The sequence below is a fragment of the Pleurodeles waltl genome, chromosome 6, assembly GCF_031143425.1.
Source record: "Pleurodeles waltl isolate 20211129_DDA chromosome 6, aPleWal1.hap1.20221129, whole genome shotgun sequence".
NCBI classification, from domain to species: domain Eukaryota; kingdom Metazoa; phylum Chordata; class Amphibia; order Caudata; family Salamandridae; genus Pleurodeles; species Pleurodeles waltl.
In genome coordinates this window covers 1,516,424,412-1,516,445,934 of record NC_090445.1, presented here as the reverse complement: position 1 = coordinate 1,516,445,934, position 21,523 = coordinate 1,516,424,412, and the positions used below count along the sequence as shown (strand labels likewise).

Here is a 21,523-nt window from a genome sequence, read left to right as displayed (position 1 = left end):
CATATTTATACTTTTTCACGCAAAACTGCGCTAATGCAGTTTTGCATGAAAAAGTATACCGCCGGCTAGCGCCATTGCAAGACAGGGTGTCATATTTCTGGAATGACTGTAGCCAGCGGTAAGGCCCGGCTAGAATCATCAAAAAGGATGCTAGCCGGGTGGGGGAGGCGTAGGGAGAACAGGAGGTTGTGCGTCAAAGGATGACGCTAGTATGGGCAGAGGCCTAAAAAGGCCTCTAACCAGATTAGCGTCATTTTTTGACGTAAAACCCCATGGACATGACTCCTGTGGGGGCCCATTGGGCACAGTGCCATGTTGGGGGCCCAAATTAGGCCCCCCATTGCACTTAAAAAGAAATAAACAATACTTACCTGTACTTACCTTACTAACCTGGGATGGGGTCTCCCCATCCTCTAGCGTCCCTATGGTGTGTGGGGGTGTCCCTGGGGCTAGGGAAGGGCACCTGTTGGCCCATTCCATGGTCTCTGACCATGAAAATAGGCTCACAGGTCACCTAACATCTGCCCTGACCCAGGCGTTAAATAATAGCGCTAAGCAAGCTTAATGCCATTATTTAAGGCCACCTTACCCCCGTGCTTGATTTTAGCACGGGGGATAAAATGGCGCTAAGGCCATATCGTTATTTTTTGCCCAGGAGCGCCAACCTTGCATCTCATTGACTCAAGGCAGTTTCCCACTAGCAGAAAATGACTTTAACTCCAAAACTTTGGAGCTAGACGAGTCTAGCGCCAAAGTATAAATTTGGAGTTAGGTTTGTGCCGAATTTGCGTAAAAGAATGACGCAAATTCGGCGCAAAGCAAGTATAAATCTGGATCACAGTTTTTAGAGTATAGTCTGACATAAATATCTTGTCACGAATGCTGTTTACAAAAAAATCGTTTCAGTGGATTTAATTATCAAACAACATACACCCAATGAGATGCTATTTTTATAAACGATATTTGGGACAATATTTTTATGTCAAATTTTATTTATTTATACAATAATGGTTCTGACATACAACCATTTGGGGACGGATGGCATTGGATTGTTGGACAAAATTAAAAGCTTTCTTCAGCATGGCGTTCTAGGAGTCAGGTATCCAAATGTGAGTTCTATACATTGAACATTCTCTGTCGTCAACGTCCGACCCCCCCCTCCCTCACTCTCAGTTGCCCACCCAGGAGAGAAGACCCGTATATGACGTCATGCTGTCAAAAGATTCTTCGACTGTGAAATCTCCCCAGTAAGGCGGAAAGGGACGCTAATGACAACTGAATAGGATTTTAATGGGATATTTTTGAAGGAGACAGCCACGTCAGACATAATTACTTTCTTCAGTAGCTTGGAGGCGCTTTCTTCTGTCTTTCTCTAGTTCTCAAGGACCTGCGTATTGTATACAGTCAGCTCATGCTGCCCCGTCACACATCATCTACGTTTGGCTTTACAACATTTCACTTGTAGTTAATGTTTTTAATCACTTTCAGCATCTATGATTATTTAGTTGTTTTTTTTTGGGTAAATACGTAGGATATTTAAAGGCCTGATTACTGATATTTAAGTAATGACTTTTACCTTTTATACTATTTGAATATGGTAGGGCGACTGTCTGTGCTGTCAGAAAGCATATTAGGAAACTTAGGCCCAGATTTATACTAGCTTTGCGCTGAATTAGCAGCATTTCTTTTACGCTAATTCAGCGCAAACCTAACTCCATATTTATACTTTGGCGCAAGACCCATGTAGCGCCAAAGTTATGGAGTTAAAGTCATTTTTTTCTAGCGGGAAACTACCTTGTGTCAATGAGATGCATTCCCGGGCAAAAAATGACTCTAAGGCCCTTATTTATCCTCCCATGAAAAAATGGTGCATTTGAGGGAGGCAGGCCTAAATAATGCTGCTAAGCTTGCTTAGTGCCATTATTTAACGCCTGGGTCAGGGCAGGCGTTAGGGGACCTATGGGCCCATTTCCATGGTGGAACACCATGTAATAAGTCCACAGGTGCCCTCCCAGGCCCCATGGACACCAACACCAGAGGGACAGCAGAGGATGGGGGACCCCATCCCGGGTAAGTAGAGGTAAGTATTTTGCATTCTTTTTTTGAATGCTATTGGGGGCCCTGAAATGGGTCCACCTACATGGCACTGGGTGCAGTGGCCATGCCCAGGGGACCCTTGTATCCTGTGTTGCCATTGGGGTGGTGGGTATGACTCCTGTCTTTTATAAGACAGCAGTCATGTGGTATGGTAGGTTTTACATCAAGAAATGATGCTGGGCTGGTTAGAGTCATCATTTTTTACTCTAACCAGCCTAGCTTCATTTTTTGGTGCAAAACCCCCTTCTGCCATACCGCCACCCTCATCCCCACCCGGCTAATGTAATTTCCCTTGACATTAGCCCACCCTTTGCACTGGATTGCACCATTCTGTAAATAAGACACCTGCCTGGTGTCTTGGAGTGGCGCTAGCTGGCATTAAACTTTTTCACACAAAACTGTGTTAGCGCAGTTGTGCACGAAAAACTATAAATATGGGCCATAGTGTATGGAAGATTGACCAGATATTGAGACCCTCCTCACACCTACTAGAAACATCTGGGCCTATTCATAAACTGTGTTTTGTAGTACATTTAGCAACACTACAATAGCACTACTCACATACTACAAAATGCGTCTCACTAACCCAGGTGCAGAGATCTCTGCCTCTCCTATCTTTGTGTGTGGAGATCTCTGCTCTTACTGTGTGGTTCTTCGCAGACATAGGGCTACATTTTAATACGAAATGTGGGATGGACCTGGGAGTGTTTGGATAATGGAGAACACCCTGCAAAATGGGAGGGGTTTAGAAAGGGGTATGTGACTAAGTTTAGGGAGAGCAAAGGATGGGGTTTGTGGAGGGACATGCACCCACCCATAAAAGAGTAAAACCCATTCCAATTCACAAACTGCACCTCTATAGTTACAGCAGCCAAAAAGGACCCAAAACAGTAGTACTTGTAATCCAGTCCAGACCTGGAGTTAATCCACCAACACATATGGCCAAGCACTGCTACTGCAACACTGTCCCATAGAAAATAAATGAAGCAGGGGTTTGAAATGGAACCCCACAAAAAATAATGTAAAAAATAAATACATTTATTTTGACCCTAAAAAAAAATATTTTTTTAATGCTATAAAATATATAAATACAAATATTTTATCACAAATTATTGTAATATTTTTTTTAATTAAAAATAAACCTTAGGTTTGTTTTTTAAATAATTAAATTAATTAATTCAGTGCACAGCTTTTAGTAATTTTAATGCATAATGATTAAAAATCAACATTTTACTTTAGATGTTTTTTAAAATAAATCTTTAGAAAATGTATTTTAATTTGATGTACTTAAGTTAAACATTTTTTATTGTTTTACATTTAAAATAAATCCATAAACTTAATTAACACTAATATTTATCTTAAAATATTGTTATTTTTTTAAGTTCAATAAACTTTTAAGTATTTCACTATTCTTTAGCATTGGGAGATCTCCACCCCGGTGGCAGAGATCCCCACCTACATGTGAAAAGTTAAAAAGTGGTAACTTTGCACTTGTCTATTGGGCTCTATCTCCGTTGTTTCAGAAGATGAGGACATATAAGTTTACACTTAGTAGCAAATTTACACTGGGAAATGGGGAGTGGCGAAAAATAACGCATTTACTACTAAATGTAAGAGTAAAATTACCTCTAAGGATTAACTCAGGTGTAAATCTACCTTGTGAATAGGCTCCTCTGAGTGTGCAAGCTATTATTATGTAGTCTCTGATAGATTATCTCTGTTGTGCTACCTGTAGTTCCTAGTGTTTCCAACAACTGCCTGGTATAGTTTTTTTTTTTCTGGTAAATTGGCAATAATTCTTTAACATAGATGCAGCTGTTGCTGAAAATGGATGTGCTATTTTGTTGCAATTCACTAAAATGTTTTATCGCTACTGTGAAACTGGATGATTGTTGGTAATCTATTTCTGTCACAATAAGTGAAAAGGGGTATGACATTTTCGAGTGTCACGTGAAAAGTCCACATGCCGAGATCATTACATCCCACAGGTAGTAATTACACTATTTATGAGGATTTCGGGACATTTTCAAGAGCGAATGTTTACATCTTTGCACACTCCTACCTGAAAAAGCTCTGCAGCGGTGTCAAAGAAACTTGGCCTTGAAAACCATCGGCCTAAGAGGCATCCCTCTACTCAGGCAGGGTCACTGTACTCTTCAGATTGCTTTATACTAGCTGTCTGTCACACACCATACAAGAGATCACAGGCCAATCATGGGCTGTTGGGCCTCAACCACCAGGGTTGAGATCAGTTGTCACTGATGTCCCGGGGTTCGTTCTACTATGGCTCTGCAAAGTGAGCCGACCACAACCTCTTCTGCACTTGACTCTCACGGTAGTGAGGGCGAGCAGTCAAAGATGTTTTAGGGAGGTAGTGTGGGGGTGCTCCACATCAGCACTTAGTAATCAACCAGCAGACACATTATATTAGTGTTCAGTACATGTCTATGCAAGAATGAAAGTACTTTAATCACACAGGTACATTAAGTAGTACATAATTCAGTGATCACACAAGTCAGTGTACCTGAATAAAATCCCCTGAAGGTGCTACAGTCTACCTGAACATGCAACTATTCACTCTTTGGTTATACTCCTAGCTCTGTGTTCCCTCCCATTTGTGAAAACACAAGGGGTTGCAGCAACCTGGCTCTAGTGCAATTTGTAGATGCCTACAGTCAAATGCTCTCAGTTTATGTTTGCTCTTACCACTCCAGGAGATGGGCAACACTTTACAAGTTCATGTTCACCAACTTGTACCAAAGGTGGCCCTTCTGTGTACTCGGCAATGATAACGTAAATCTGATCTGAAATCTGCTGCGTGTCAGAGCCGGGCATGCTTCTGGCATCATGCCACCTCAGCCTTGGTGGGAGAAGTGATGGAGCTGCAGGCTGTGCATGTGCAGCTCGGGTGCAGCAATCTTTGACTTGTGTGGGGAGATTGCCCCATCCAGGCTGAAGCTGCGACTGTCCAAGACTAAGGTGACAGCATACTTGAAGGTCATGGTCCTGACTGTACAGATGGAAGATGCAGCCCCGTCTGGGCTTATGGCAATCAGACATACAGCCCTCATCCAGGCTGAGAGCACTCACAGCCCTCGTCAGGGCAGATGGCAAACATTTAGTTGTAGCCCTCATCCTGGCCTTTGGCAATCACACACTTCCAGTCAACAACCAGATTTTATCAAATATGCAGTTGCAGCCCTGACTGGACAGATGAGTACATTTGAAGGTTCCATTCAGGAGCTGAGATTGGAGACTGAGAAGGGTACACAGGCTCAAGTGTCCTCCATAATTAGGACTCAAGCATTCCACACTCCTGGATGACCCATAGCCACCAAGCATGTGCTGGACCTTGTTGTGATTGGATAGTATTTCATCCTGCAGGGCCAGGGTGACTCATTGACTTATTCCTTCTCTCAACAGGCAGAAAGGATTCTAGATGCTTTGGGGCAGATCCAGAGCTTCTTCAGCCTAATGTTCAGACTTTGTCTGGATGCGAGGATGCATTTTGCACTAAGTAACAGCACTAAATGGAGCATAACACGAATAGTGAGAAGCTGCTCACGCTTGCTCACGCTTGCTCAATGTGCTCTAGTGGTAGGATTTTAACCCCTTAATTATGTGAACATGAGTAATTGCGTAATTATCAGTCATTCTGCGTTAATGAGTAATGTGGAGTTACCAAACTTACTCCAATTACTCCAGCGTAATAGAAATTCTGCCCAGACCTTAGTCTAATCTAGTGCCCTCCTTGCAGCCCACATACCAGAATGGTGAGCCACACAACTTCCTTATTGTAATGCCCCACTTGGCTAAAAAAAAAACTGTAGTTATCACTTGATGCATGAATACACAATTGTGATCTTGTGTATTACGTTGATGGATCATGTTTCAAAAATGAGTTTGGCTCATTGGTAGCTGATGATGCCATATGTAAACTGTATAATGTTGTTGAAAGCTGATATTTACCCCCTGTGCATTTCTTTCAAGTTGCTGAATTGGTTGATCTTACTCATGCTTGTATTCTTGCAAATTTCACCAATTCAAAATATGTCTTTGGAGTAGCCATTGCTTCTGGGTGCAACAGGTTTCCTTTCATCGGCTGGAACCTAGAGTAAGTATGTAGCCTATGTTAAAGGTTTGCTTGATTCTCTAATTTTACCATTGAAACCTGCAGTTGGTAAAAGTGCTGTACATCCATCCTCTCAGAAAGAAGTATCTAGGGGATATGCTAACCACACTGCTACAAATTTTACCATTCCCGAAGACACTCTAATTCTTAGACTGTTAAGTCTCCTATGCCCACATTATAAAATTTGTCTGAATAACAGGCATGTGCACTGAGGTGGAGAAACAGGCTTGAATGAAACAACACTATGAAAGGGACCACACAAAAGTGTAGAGGGACACCATGAGCAAGTTTATCCTACCCACCCTTGACCAACTATATCACGGCATCGCCCATGTCAGCAGAGACAGCATGATTTGTGCTATAAGTACCCAGTGGTTTCCTCTATTCTTCCCTTCCGTTGCCTCCCAATATTGTCACCCCTATGCCACCGGTCAAGCACACAATATTGAGAGGGAAACTAAAGCCACACCTACTGCTCACCCACCTCCTTGGGGCTCCTTTATCCACATCCAAATGGCCTTGATCCAAATTCCTACTTTTTTTCCTATTAATATTATTTAGTCCTGGTCTGTATGCTTTCAGACTGGATTGAAGCCTATCCATGCTCCCGTGGGAAACAGGGTCAATACTCATTTGCATATGGGTGGGTCCAAACTGGAATGGCATGGCAAGCAATAAAACTGATAAATTGAACCCAGATTTGTGACTGGGGGTGAATGTTTGATTTGTTCTGCCTTCCGTCCATCATCTGTTGTTTTTGGATTGAAGCCTAGCCATGCTCCCATGCTGATGCAATTACAGTTGAATCTTGAAAAGGCTGGAAAAAAATGTCATTCCTAGATCTGGGGTACTGCTTCGGAAAAAAGTGACAAGGACACTCACTTTATGCCTACTACAGTGCATATGCCATGCAAACCACTGTACTGGCTCAATTGTACTGCTTTTAACCCCCTCTTCTCTTCAGAATTTATGGAGAGATTTGTATTTAATTGTTTCACTACTTGCTTACATCTCATCTGACAAAGTGATCTCCCTCAATCCAGTTTCTGAGTCCTGAACTTTACTGAAGCTGCCTTCTTCCATGTGACCATGACATCATCCCAACTTCATCATTACACTTCTATTCTCATAATTTGTGATCTCTGTGCTGTATGTTATACTGTTGAACACTCTGCCTAACACTCTACTATTAAACAATCTTTTGTCAATGACCCTCCCCTTACCTGGTTACTTCCTATCTATAGGAACCCCCGCTCATAGTCTTTTGGTGTTTTTCACTCTCCTATCCCACACCTCTTCCTTTAGGTGTCTCCTCTCTTCTCAACTTACACATCCACCATTGGTAGCTTTGTCACCTCATTTGGTGTCGCTATCATCTTTATTCACCTTATATTATAATTGTGAAATCATTCCCTAGGTTGACCCCTGAACTACAGGAACAAATCGCTAACACATGTGTCCATCTCTAGATGGGCATTTACTAACTCATGCTCAATTCATTCAAAACCCAAATCCATTATTTTCCTGCCACTTCAACACTTAATTCTCTCCCCTTTCATGTTCATTTTATCCTAAGCCACAAACCTTGGTGTAAACTTTGATTCCACAATGAACGTTAAATGTCCATAACCAACACAGCCTCAGTAACAGCATTCATCCTACTGGGTATCTGTAAACCAAGATTTCCTCACTGGAGTTTAGCATGCTAGTCACCCTCCCCCTATTATATTTCACACCATGGACAAAGTTCTAAACTTTGCCAAGTAATCTTCCAAAACTCATCCCTGCCTCACAGTAATAATATCAAGCTTGGCTGGCTTTTAACAAGAGAGCTATTTATAAACCTCTAACCTCTGGCTTCCAAGCCATAGAAGGCATCACCTGAAGTAGCTATCCACATTCATAATCTGCTTACACTTCACCTCACAATCTATAGACCCCAACCAAAATGTTGTTGTACATCAAAAATGTCAGTGTGCAGGATCCATACTCCTCTCCTTTTACCTCTTAAAACTTCTAAACTGGAACTCTCATCTCAGCGAGTTACACTCAATCTCAGTGCTAAACATCTTCAAGAAAACTCTACTTGGAGAGCTAATCTCATAAGAACGGGCATACCGCCACAGTCATAATTGCTGGCGGAACACCGCCAACATACCGCCGGCCGCCAGGGTCGTAATGACCCCCTTAGTCTTTCATTACGTCATGTGCCACCCTACAGCATAACACTTCATACAATATGGCATCTCCTAGCACAACATAGTATAACTTACCATAGCGCCGGCTGGTCCTCCAGGCTCGAACGGCATAGTGCAGCACCCCGTCCATCCAGACTAGGAACCAGCTTATGCAGAAGCCCAGGAGCAGCCCCAGCATTAGGTCGATCTCCTGCTTGGTCACATTGTCGGTCACAAAGTAGTTCTCCGAAGAATCCACCACCGACTGGTCTCCTTCGTATGGGATGACATAGTGGACGTGGTGTCTGGAATGGCAGGAGACAGAGAGAGAAGACACATTAGATTGGGTCAGCAGCATTCTTTATGTTATTAGCAAACTTAACAGCTCTGTCAAACATGAAGTACAAACTGAACCGATTATGATGAATTTCATAAAAAACTGAAATGTTGTAATTTAATTAAGATGGCTAATATGCTAATGCAGAAACTGCAATGAAAACAGACTGTGTGTGGCTTAGGGGTTCTGAAAACTACTTTGCATGATATTTAGTCTGTGATGCAGTTTTTTAATGCTTCGCTGAAGAGATATGATACAAGATACAAGCCTCCAGCACCAAAAGGAGCTTGGAAACCTCATTGGACTTGATTACCTGTATACTACTCTAGATAGTACAGCAACAGGTAAAACAAGCTCCGCGATCTTAAAAAATGCAAACATTACCACAATAGTCTTGGTGTTGATAAATTGAAAAAGCACTGGCAAATACAGTGGCATTGTCAAGCTTGCAATTTTTAATGAACGTATTCAGTTGCAAATACGTTCTATAGATAATAGGAGTAAAAAGTAAAAATGTTGTTGTCTAAAATACAAAAAGATAAGTAAAAAATTACCTTCTGCTAAGATATATGAAAACAAACATGACATAAATATATGCATATGTACATACTTATTTATTTATCTGTTTATTTAGTTTACTCAGTGGTGGCTCCCACTGTGCAGTTATAGTTAGGATTGGGTTTCTTTAGGAAATGCATTTTTTGGGTTGCTTATATATTTGCCGTTGTTCGACAAATCTTCGTGAAACTTTCACCAAAAACGTTTTTCACTTCAGCCCTTCAATGGAAATTTTCAGGAGATTCTTCAGGTGTGGACCAATTAAAAGGAGGACCCTAAAACGCTAGTTCCCCTATTCATTTTTCAAAGGAACTTTATACACAGTTACAGCCCAAACTGCTGAACAGATTTACACCAAGCTTGGCGGAAAGTTATATATTGGTCCGCCAGGAGTGATTTTTGTGATGTGGTGTAAATCCATTCAGTGGTCTTTAAGGAATTGACATTAAAAAGCTTTCTATGGGTATCACGCCACCAAGGATCTGCGGGCCAACAGATGTCATAGAGAGATCTGAATCGCTGTCACCACATCAACTAGGATGTGGGTGCAATCCTGAGTCCTAAAAAGCAGTGAAAAAAGATATAAGGGGGCCCAGCAGGGATACCATGACAGCCTAGGCCTGAAAGTGGGGTCTCAGACGGACCCCATCTAGGGCCAAAATTGTTTTTTTTTTATTTTGCCTCAAAATTGCAGAAGATTTGTGAATCTGTGACAAAATGTTTGAAAAAAAGCCCCTTCTCTGAACCTTAATAGGCCTGGGACCCCATTCTCCAGGGCTGCATATTATTAACAAGCATTTGCAATGCAATGGGTCTCGTGTTTGCTCGAGTTAAAGCTTTTAGTTTAATAAATTCCTAACTGCACTTTTCTTTGCCACACAAACTGAAAATAAAAAGTAAAACAGTTGATTCAAAGGGTAAAGAAGAGACACAAAAGGAAAAAGAAGTTTGCTCGTAGTCAAAGTTATCAGCAAAAGTGCAATTATCCATGTAATAGATCAATGGCCAAGGCAGTAACAAAACCGCCCCAAGGAGAGACAAACATAAAGCATTTACCAACGAAAACAAAGGATTTTTGAAAGGCAAGTCCATGAACAAGTGATAATGATGGGTGTATGGTGGGCATGGTTAAAAGCCCAGACACATACCAACACATCGGAAAAGCAGCCCTTGTCCGCTGCTATGCTCAACCTACAAAGGAGGACCTCGCCATGCCTCACCGAGCCTTAAAAGACCCTGGAGACCCCATGACCCAGGGCCAAACTCAACTTTAAATGGGGGGGGGCTGTGCAGTACCCCTCCCTAAGCCTCTAAAGACCCAGAGAACCCATCCCCCAGGGCTCACTCAATTATTGTATCCGTGGGAGCCCACTCCAGGGACACAGTAATTTTCCCTGCCTGCATCAATGTGGGCAGGGAAACATATATCTGTTGCCGCATGGCAGGATAATTTTTAAATCTCTCACAGGATGGGACCAGACATCCCTTCCGCAGGAGCTTCAAAAATGCTTCCACCGGGTTGGAGCATACTTCTGTTTCCCTGCCTGCACTGCTGGGGGCAGGGAAACACAGATTGTTCCTGCCTAGGGGGAGCATTCAGAAATACCTGCTCCCGCTGGGCAGGAGCAATGTCAGCTCTTGCAGTATGTGGGAGTCGGCTGGGGCCGCGGGGGGTATGTAGGCTGCCTCTGCAGCCCCAACGTGCTGCTTGGTGGGTGCCCTGGGTGGACACCTGGGCATCCACCTACAAATTACACAGGCCCCAGGATGTGGGGTTAGAGGGGCGCAATAGGCTTGGGAGGGGGTCTGTGATTCCCCCCCTTTAAATTAAGTGCGGCCCCGGGGAGGGAATCCCGAGGCCTATTAATGCTTCCGTTGTCAAGTGGCCCCTTCCTCCGTTTTTAATGACTTGCAGCCCCAGGGGGTAGGCTCCCCAGGGCCTAATAAGGCTCAAGCCCCAAGAAATGAGGTCCTTGGGGGAATACTATTGGCTTGGGGTAGGGGGACCATTCATCCCTCAACCCTTAACGTATATAGTTTGGCCCAAGGGATGGGATCTCTGGTCCTATAGTGGCTAAGGCAGTTAGCTGTGCACTTCCTCCCCTTAATTTGTATGGTTTGACCCTAGGGATCGGATCCCCACGGCCACTATTAGCTCGGGAAGGGGGGATGAGCATACCCTTCCCTTAAAAGCCCTGGGGTGGGGATCTCCTTGGGCCCTTCTGGCTTGGGGAGGGAGACCGTGTGCCCTGGGGAATGGGGTCCCGGGGCCCAAAGGCCAACCCTACACCACACATGACTAAAGGTCATGTGTGGCGTTGGCAGTCTGCGAGAGCTGGCTGGCGAAGCCCTGTGGTCAACCCCCTAACGTCTTGCATGGCAGGGGGTTAGCTTTACGTATGGTAATAAAATATGACTTTACGTTAGGAAAAACCCTAGAGATTCACTGAAAAAAACAAAGGTGAAAGGGAAGTTATAGTTAAGTGAAAATGTGAGCTAAAACTGGATTTTAAAGAAACAAAACCAATGAAATTCACCAGTTATAATTATCTCAAGGTACTAAAACTTGCTGTAAAATAATCACAACTCGTGCCCTTACCATGCACTGCTAATTACCCGACCTTTTACATCACTCATGACAGGAGCTACAACATCACTGATAACATCACTGCAACATCTTAAATTACATCATTGATTAAAACATCTTGCAAGTGCGCTCTATTTGTAATTAACTATACGTATATCTGCATGACCTCCAAGGGAATATATATCAGGTGTGCTGGTTCCACTGTGCCTGGTTCCATGTGTGCTGACCCCTTGATGAGTATGTTTGCCTTTTCCTTTGTGATTGCTGGTTGAAGTTTCACATGTCATTGTGTGCCGGTGGGGGTGTGACTTAAGCCCTATGTAGGTTTTTCCTGTTTTATTTAAAGAAGTTTTTCAACATGTATGTGTGTATTCCACAATGAGTGTGTGCTGTACCGCATCCATCGTTTACAATCTACACTGCTGGTGCATGTGTGAGAGAGATAGAGAGGGGAAGAGAGAGAGAGAGAAAGAAAGAGAGGGGAAGAAATAGAAAGAGGGGGGAAAACAGGAAGAAACAGAGAGAAAGAGAGTGTGTGTGTGTGTGTTTGAGAGAGAGAGAGAGAGAGAGAGAGAGAGAGAGAGAGAGAGAGAGAGAGAGAGAGAGAGAGAGAGAGAGAAAGAAAGAGAGAGAGAGAGAGAGAGAGAGAGAGAGACAAGATGTAGGTTTATTTCTGTCCTGGCCTCAAAGCATTGTTGTCAATTATTGGGTTTCACTGAGAAAATGATCATGTCTGTGGGCTGTATATAATGCAAGGTGTGTCAGTGAGTCTACAAAGAGCAACACACCCCTTGTTGGAACCTGTGTGCAGTGCAGCAGGTTTAGAGGCCGTGCACAAGACAGCTAAAAGTTAATAACCAGACAACATTTCAATCAAGATCCCATTTATTTGCACACAGACCAATGTGGTATAAATAATTAAGGGGCATATGTGTAAGCCCCTGGCGCCAAATTGCGCCACATAACGACATTTTTTTCACTCTTCTATGGCCCAACGAGGCCAAAATCCTAGAGCCATATTTACAAAGTGGCTCAATGCATGCATTGCGCCACTTTGTAACCCTTTGCGCTACATTATGTATGCAAAGGGGGTTTTCCCCTGTTAGGGGGACTGAGAAAACAGATTTCCTTGTGTCATTTTGTATGGCACTTTTAACACCTGCTAAGAGCAGGTGTTAAAAGAGGGCTTCCATTCTTTGTAATGGGCACCTATGTACTCTGCAGGAGTAGCACCAATATTTTGGCGCTACTCCTGCAGAGTACATCATTAGCGTCATGAAAAATTACACTATTGCCCCTTACCCTGCGCCATGGTGTGCTGTATCTTAGATACGGCTCGCACATGATGGTACTAGGGGGGGCACTAAGGGGCGAAGGGAAAGTGGCGCTTCACTCGGTGCAGCACCACTTTCCATGTATCTGCCCTTAGGTGCATACAAGGCAAGGCTGTGATTTTCTGTGTGGGTACAATGGGAAAAAATGATAACCATGCAAAACAGGAAAAAACTGAGAAAACATGCACATTAAAAAGAATTTATATCTATACTCGTAGGGGGACATGTCTCTGAGGGTTTAGGTCCTTCAGGTCAACCTCACCCGCAGTGAGACAGGAGAATCTGTGACAAACAAGTGCTCCACTGGAGACGAGTTTAACGGATACAGGAGACATTCATAAAAGCTAAGGAGAACACACTCCTTAGTCCTTTTTTTTAAAATATAGGAGCCCAACTTTAATGCTGTCAAATGCCGAAGTCGTCGAATTCCAAGGATACCCACGTCTGATTTCATTTAAACTTCATGTCTCGTTCTTGTTCCACCATACATTTCCTGTCTCTTTATCTCCCTCTGTTTTCACTTTCGTCTCAGCTTCCTCTTCTTCCCACTGTTTTCTCAACTTTCATTTCATCCGACTTGCTTCCTTTTCAGTCTCTCTCACTTTTGCTCTATGTCAAAGTCTGATCAAAAATAAATTCGGGTCCCCAAAAATGAGTTCTGGTGCCCACCACCTACAACCACTGACACAAATTAGCATTCCTTCTTTACTATCTCACAATCTGAAAAACAATCTTTGACAACAGCAGTAGATCTTTTGTATTTGTATAGTGAAATTATTTTTTTCAAACCTAGAAATATCTAGAAAAGGTACAGCATGCACAGTAACAGTTTAGCACGACTCACACACAGAACACGCACACGTGCTGCAGTCGTGCGAGCTTCTCTCATACCCAGGGCCACTAGAATTTAGTAGCTACGTCATTTCTGCATAATTTATGGATTTATAGCATTTGCCACATAATCCATCATCTGCAGTATGACCTGCAGATTTTAACAAAGAAATTAGTTTCCAGCTCAAATGGCTCAAAAGTTACTAAAAACGTACCAATGCGTTCCTGAGAAGTGTAAGGTCCTTTGCAAAAGTTGACTTGTCATCTTTCAGTTCCGTCTTTCTGCATTTGGTTGCTAAACTGGCACTAATGAGGTGAACTCTTTGTAACAGTAGTTCCATGAGTAAAAATGAAAAAAAATGAAGTAATCCTACCACAAACTGTGCTACATTAAGCTGCATGATTTGCCTTTTCTTGCCACATAATTTACCCACTACTGACACAACATTGTCCTCTCCATGCGTAATTCCAGTGGGCCTGCTCAAAGAGAGATCTAGTACAGGCACCAGCTGTGCACATCCTGCTTCCATACAGACCAGATACACTTCATGTAGCACCAAAGGCTTACACTGAGTTTAATGTGTGCTATGAGTTGCCAGTTGAAGGCACTGGCACTCATTTTTGGGGGAACCAGAAATTATATGTCATTATCAGATTTTGACTAGAAGAACAGAGGGGCATAAAAGGGAGAAAGATGGAGGAACATTGGAAAACAGTGACAAAGGGGTTGAGTAGGGATGCAAAAAGTAACTTCAACAAGCATTGGCAAAGCAAATAGGTTGGGCTTAAAAATGAATCTGCAGTAATTGATGGGGTGAGCAACTCACGGAGTAATCGTACACGCACTATGTAACTCGTCTACCTCATGCGTCATTAAGCCAAATGGCACATGGACATGATTTCACAACTTCTGCCACTACCACCTTTTTAGGCACAGTAGTTTGCTATGGAGCACCTGTAATTTTGTTTTTCATTTTGTAAGTATTGGCCTACATGTTTAGCATGCAAAGTGAAATTTAGGAATGTGAACAGACACCTCCATTTTCCTTTACGTTACCACAATCCCTAATGATGATAACATTTTAGGATTTAAGTTGATTTCAAAGCTCACCCCTCCCTTTAACTGTACACATTTCCCAAAGCTGAATGGGTGCACTTGAAGGAAAAGAATTGGAGTGGCAAGTCTACGCTAAAGGGTTGAAGCTCTCTTACTCAACCCATGTGTCTCTTCCTATGCCCCCAATGTTTGTAAAGGAGAAAGCTGCTCTTTATGATGTGCCTGTGAAATGAATTATGCAACGGTAACTGTGCGAGGTTGTCAGACAGACAAGTACACAGGCCTGCCGCAATACATTATGGGGCATATTTATGAGCGCTTTGCAGCATGCTTGCACCACAAAACGTGGTACATGTGTGACACAAACCTTTAATTCAGATTTTGGAAGCCACGCAAAGCCACTTTACGTGGCTTTCAATGGCTTAAAAATCAAGAGTAATGCAACGCAGCGCAACTCTCATGGTTTTGCATAATTTCCAGATTTACCAAATCTGGTAAACCTGGGAATGTGCTAAAAAGATACAACTCCGCAGGAGAGGTCTCTCAGGATTGTTTTTGTGCAGGAAGGTGCCCCTTCCTGCACAAAAACAATCCTGCATGCAACGCAGGCACCCATACACCAGGGTGAAAGGGTGTCTTCATTGGTGCTATGCAGCCCATTGTGCGTCAGCTACTCACTGCAGACACAGAAAAAAAACAAGAGCGCTTGAAAGACTAGAACCTATAAAATGTCTGATACGTTTGTTTTATGTTATATTCCATGACACACATTCCAAGTACAAAAAAATGGCAATAGGATATTTTGTATTATAACGTCTGGCATTATATTTCATTTAGTTCTGTTTTCCCCAGCATTCTGTGGGTTGAAGTTTTAAAATCATGCTAAAAAAAACAAGGCTACAATAACCGGATTACGGCCATTTAAACAAGCACTGTAGATTATTTGCGTCTCCCACAGAACTACTGTATAGCACTGTTATGTCTCGTCTGGTACCGCGCCGCTGGGAGGAGGGAAGCTTTGTTTTAAAAAAACGTAAACTCGTGGTAAGGAAAGAAGATGGTTTCCTGAACAAAGCAAATTACCGACATTTGCCGGTAAAATGCCAGTAAAAAACACATTGTGACATTTAATGAAGAAGCAGCTTCCCGACTCCGTGGCCGGTGACTTTTCATTGCGTATGTCAACATCACAAAGGAGCCTTGGGGTTTCTCAGTGGCCACGGGACAATGTTTTTGGCCATCGGCACTTTCCATTCTGTGATTTTTGATCCAGTGCTGCTCTTGATTCCCGGTCGGGCCCTGTAGCCAGACTCCGGCATTTGGTCTGCAGGTGGGGATAAATTAAGCAGAAGAGATAGACAGCAGCAGATGAAAGTACCAGAAGAGGAGAGAGAAGGAGAAACAAGTTGGGCGTTGATTTGTGATGGTGAGAAGAACCATGCCGGACAGAAACTTGGAAATCGAGTTTTCAGTCAATAGTTAGGCAGACCAGACACACTTTGCTTCTAAACATCCTAGCGACAAACTTGGTGTTCCTCAAGAAAAAAACATCATGAACACGGTTCCGACCATCAGCGTAATCATAATGAATATTTCTGTCTTGCTTCACAGCCAGATGGAAAAGGACAGCATCTCCCACTGGCAGGCCAGTATGAGACTTAGGTTTGACTGTGCGAAGGAATGGGAAACTGAAGAAGAGGCACCTAGCATTGGTGTTTTTAAGTGCATCTCTAGATGCAAAGCCATTAATCGCCATGGCAACAGAAGAGGATGCTTGCTGTCAACCAGAGCAGACACTTTCTATACAATACTGTGAGGAACTAGCGCACCTCTCCTATTACAGGAATGCTTGTCTTTTCAGACATGGTGAGTGTGCTAATGTTAGCAAAGAAGGTCGACGCACGTGCTGCACAAATGTTAGTGAAGTTCAGGTCACAGACGTGAAGGTAGGTAGGATTGACTCGGCGTTTGAGGGAGATGTGCTCTAGTGGGAGATGTGCTATAGTGAGTAATCTATTACCTGTAGAAATAGACGCCCCGGCATCCTAACTGCACCACACATCACATTACACTGCTCTCTTAATCCAATGGTACAGGAGACTGTAAAAAAATTGTGTGTGTACAGTTTAGCTTGTGCAATGACTCCCGAGACACAGCCCAGAGCCCAGCCACTGCCGTCTTCTGGCCACTGACTGCCTACTGCCTTCCAGCGTCTCCCTTTCGGGGTGAGATCAGTAGAGAGCCTTCGGTGTCCGATGGAAAGTACGGCTCTTTGTGGAGTTTATGCGCACGTAAAAAGCCGAGACCAGAGCCCACTGTAGAATCGCCCTTGGGTCGCATAAATAAAGACACGGAGGTCGTGCTTGGATGCTAGCACACCAGGAACTGCGTCACCGCAGTTCGCACTTTATTTTATACCCGTGCTCTGCGCCCCTCCCGGACACGCAGAGCACGCTGTACATTAGAGGAGAGCCCGAATGGCTCTCCGCACACTCTCTACATCCCCCCCATGTTTTACTTCACACGGACAAGGATTAACCTGTAAACTTAAAACAAACAATTGAACATTACCCCACAGACCCCCGAAGGGGTGAATGAGTTAGGGAAGATAATAGAAATAACAATAAAACTGAATAACATAATCCAGGAAAACCCATTTTCCCACACCCACTAACACTGTTCACTTTTAACCTCCGGACACCTTCTTATACCATCAATATCGGGCTTCATCAACTTCAGTCAATGAAAGATGGTAACGAAACACAGTTCGTGAACAGTCTGCTTTACAGACAAAATCTTTCAACTGACTGCTGGGGACAGGAATGGGGCGTAAATCGTACCTCGCACTTCTGGTGCGCAAACCCCCATGTCCAGGAGCAACACAAGGCCTGGTTTGCTCAACCAGCACAGGCCCCGGGACACTCACAGTCTCTTCAGGTCTCATCGGCGAACCACCTATTACGTCCTCCATCTCTCCTTCTTCTTCTGCCGACACAACAACACCAGCTTTACGGAAATGTGACACATTTCGTGTCACTCTCTGTCTTCCTCTGGCCGCTGTTATCATTGCTCCTTATACACCAATGACCTCCCAGACTTCAGGTTCAAACGGTGTCTGGAACTTTCCTCCTCCTCTCTGACTTTTCACCACCACTCGATCACCTTCCTGAAACTCTCGATACTTAGCTCTTCGTTTTCCACTGGCCTTCTGATTAGTAAGTTCCCATCGTCTCTGAGTGGCCTTAATATCCAACACAGGTGGTTTCCACCTTGGACCAGATGTAATACAGTCATGTGGAGCCACTTTGAACATCAAGGCGGAGGGGGCACACCCAGTGGTGCTATGCGGTGTTTGACGGTAGGCACTCAAGAACTGTTGCAAGCACTGTTCGCTTTCCTCCCTTTGCTCAACTCCAATCCTGAGAGCCCTATTCAAGGTTCGCATAAATCTTTCAACGTCCCCATTTGCCTGAGGCCAGTAGGGCATGATCTTACGATGATGAATCGCCAACCCATCAAGATACGAACGAAACTCTTGCCCCTGGAATGGGGCCCCATTGTCTGTTCTAATTTCGTCGGGTAGCCCAAACAATGCAAAGTCTTCTGAAGAACTGGTCGCACATTTTCAAACGCCGTAGATGCTATGATCTCAACCACAGGGAACTTTGTATAGGAATCTATCATAACGGCAGTCAGCCTTCCATCCAGAAAACTCCCAAAGTCCATGCTCACCTTGGTCCATGGTTTCAAAGTGGCAGGTTCAGTCACCACCGGGCAGCTCGGCGGTTCCACTGATGTGATGATACAGGAGTGACACTTCCCCACCATTTCATCAACTTGACTGTCCATGCCAGGGAACCACACTTTGGCACGTAATCTGGCTTAGGTTTTGGCAGCACCTTGATGCCCTTGATGAGCCAACTTGATCACCCGAGACCATAGACACTGAGGAAGTACAATTCTCCTTCCCCTCAGGATCAGTCCGGCATTATCTGTGGAAAATTCATCACGCACCTTCCATATGCCCTGCATAGCCAACTTCTGGTCTGGGCTGGACGCATTTGTCTTCTCTAGAAAGTGTTTCCATTTCTTATAGTTCAACGCCTCCTTAACCTGATTCAGCACCACATCATCCTGTATAGCGTTCACAATGTCGGTTATGAGAAGAGCATTAGGACATGCCAACTGCACGACCATGCTGACAAAAACCTCAGTGCTTTCTTCATCTTGCTCTTGGTGAGAATCAAGTACCTTAGGAGACGGATGACGAGACAAATAATCTGCTGGATTGTTTTCCCCAGGTCGATAAATGACTGTAAATCGATAAGGTTGAAGCAGAACAGTCCATCGTTCAATCCTCGGAGGTGCAAGACGTGGGCTACCCGCAAACAATGAAACCAAAGGCTTGTGATCAGTTACTACTTGAAACTCATGCCCATACAGATATAAATGAAAATGCCAGCATGCCCACCGAATAGCTAGAGCTTCGCGCTCAATCTGCACATACCGTGTTTCAACCGCCGACAAAGCTCGGCTGGCATATGCAACGGGAATCCACTCTTGATGTCTTTGCTCTTCAAGAAGAACAGCCCCAAGCCCAACAGGGCTTGCATCCACCCCCACTTCTGTTCACCTACCAGGGTTAAAATAAGCCTTAGTTGACCTATCCAGTAACGCTGCCTTAATGTCTTCGAATGCCTTGTGTGCATCGGGAGTCCACTCCCAGCGGTGTTGCCCTTTTGTGAGTTGTCTAAGAGGCTCTGACATGGTGGCAAGCTGTGGTATGAACCTCCCACAATATGTGGCCATCCCCAGGAAACTGCGTACTTCCGTGGTATTTTGGGGAGTTGGGGCTTGACGAATTGCTTCAGACTTACGTGGATCTACTTGTAGACCATCCTTCGAAAAGATGTAACCAAAACAATCTACTGATGTTTGATAAAATGCACACTTCTTTTTGTGAAGTGTTAGTCCGGCTTCCGCTAGTCTTTGCAACGTCACTCTTAGATGACGATGATGTTCCTCTCTCGTCCTGGTGTGTATCAAGATGTCATCACTCAAATTGATTACCCCCGGTAATCCGGACAAAGTCTCTCTGATAGCATTCTGGAACACCTCGGCGGCCGAGGACACCCCAAAACTCAGCCTCTTATATCTCCGTAGCCCTACGTGCGTCGAGAAAGTGGTAATGTTCCTACTCTCAGGATCTAGCTCCAGTTGATGATATCCAGTTTTGAGAACCACTGCACTCCATTCAGATCTGCTATGATGTAATCCATTGTGGGCGTTATGTGTCTCTCCCTTCGAATGGCTTCATTAGGCAAGCGCATGTCAACACAGAGGCGAATAGCTCCAGGGTGTTTGGGTTTTGGCGCTATCATCAAAGGTGAGACCCAGGGCGCAGGCCCATCTACTTTTTCAATGACTCCTTGGTCTTCAAGCAGTTGCAATTCCTTTTCGACGGCAGGCCGCAAATGGAATGGCACCCGACGATGCCTCAGAGCCACAGGGACAACGCTTGGATCTATGTGCAGTTTAACACGCTTTCCTTTTAACCGTCCCAACCCCTCAGTTGCGGAAACTCACTGAGGAGGCGTTCCACCTGAGTGTCATAAACTTGACGTGCAAAGAATACCAGCTCTAAATCTTCTGCCGTGTGACACCCTAACAGAGTACCTCGATCCCCTGCTACTACATAGAACTTTGCCTCTGTTGACCAATCCCCACTGGTCACGGACACTTCCACAGTTCCTTTTAGAGGAAGAGGCTCTCGTCCTCCATAGTTGTATATCCTGGTAGCAGTCGGGGTAAGTGGCGGTCAACTTCTGAAATAGGGTCTCATCTATAACGTTAACTGATGCCCCTGTGTCAATAAGTACTGATGCCAACATGCCATTGACTTGTACATCACTCATGGGAGGCGGTCTCTTTTTTTGTTGCCTCCCTCCAGTGAATGAAATCACAAAAATGTCCTCTTCCTCATCTTCCTCAAAAACGGGGCTACCCGACGTTGCGTGGTGTAAGGAAATGCCTCCTTGGCATGGTTGCCCCCTGACTTTTTGCCTTGGCTGATGCTATGTTTACAATTGAAAGTGTGCTGAGGCCTGCTAACCAGGCCCCAGCACCAGTGTTCTTTCCCTAACCTGTACTTTTGTATCCACAATTGGCAGACCCTGGCATCCAGATAAGTCCCTTGTAACTGGTACTTCTAGTACCAAGGGCCCTGATGCCAAGGAAGGTCTCTAAGGGCTGCAGCATGTCTTATGCCACCCTGGAGACCCCTCACTCAGCACAGACACACTGCTTGCCAGCTTGTGTGTGCTAGTGAGGACAAAACGAGTAAGTCGACATGGCACTCCCCTCAGGGTGCCATGCCAGCCTCTCACTGCCTATGCAGTATAGGTAAGACACCC

General features: G+C 44.2%; 1 protein-coding gene across 2 annotated transcripts in view; it reads right to left on the bottom strand.

The window, feature by feature from the left end:
- Positions 1-21,523, bottom strand: part of TMEM240 (transmembrane protein 240) — a 230,095-nt gene that overhangs the window by 33,636 nt on the left and 174,936 nt on the right. For both annotated transcript variants that reach the window (XM_069241048.1, XM_069241049.1), the window contains exon 3: positions 8,503-8,711. In XM_069241048.1, coding sequence (XP_069097149.1) covers positions 8,503-8,711 — 209 coding nt within the window. The remainder of the gene's footprint in view (positions 1-8,502; positions 8,712-21,523) is intronic.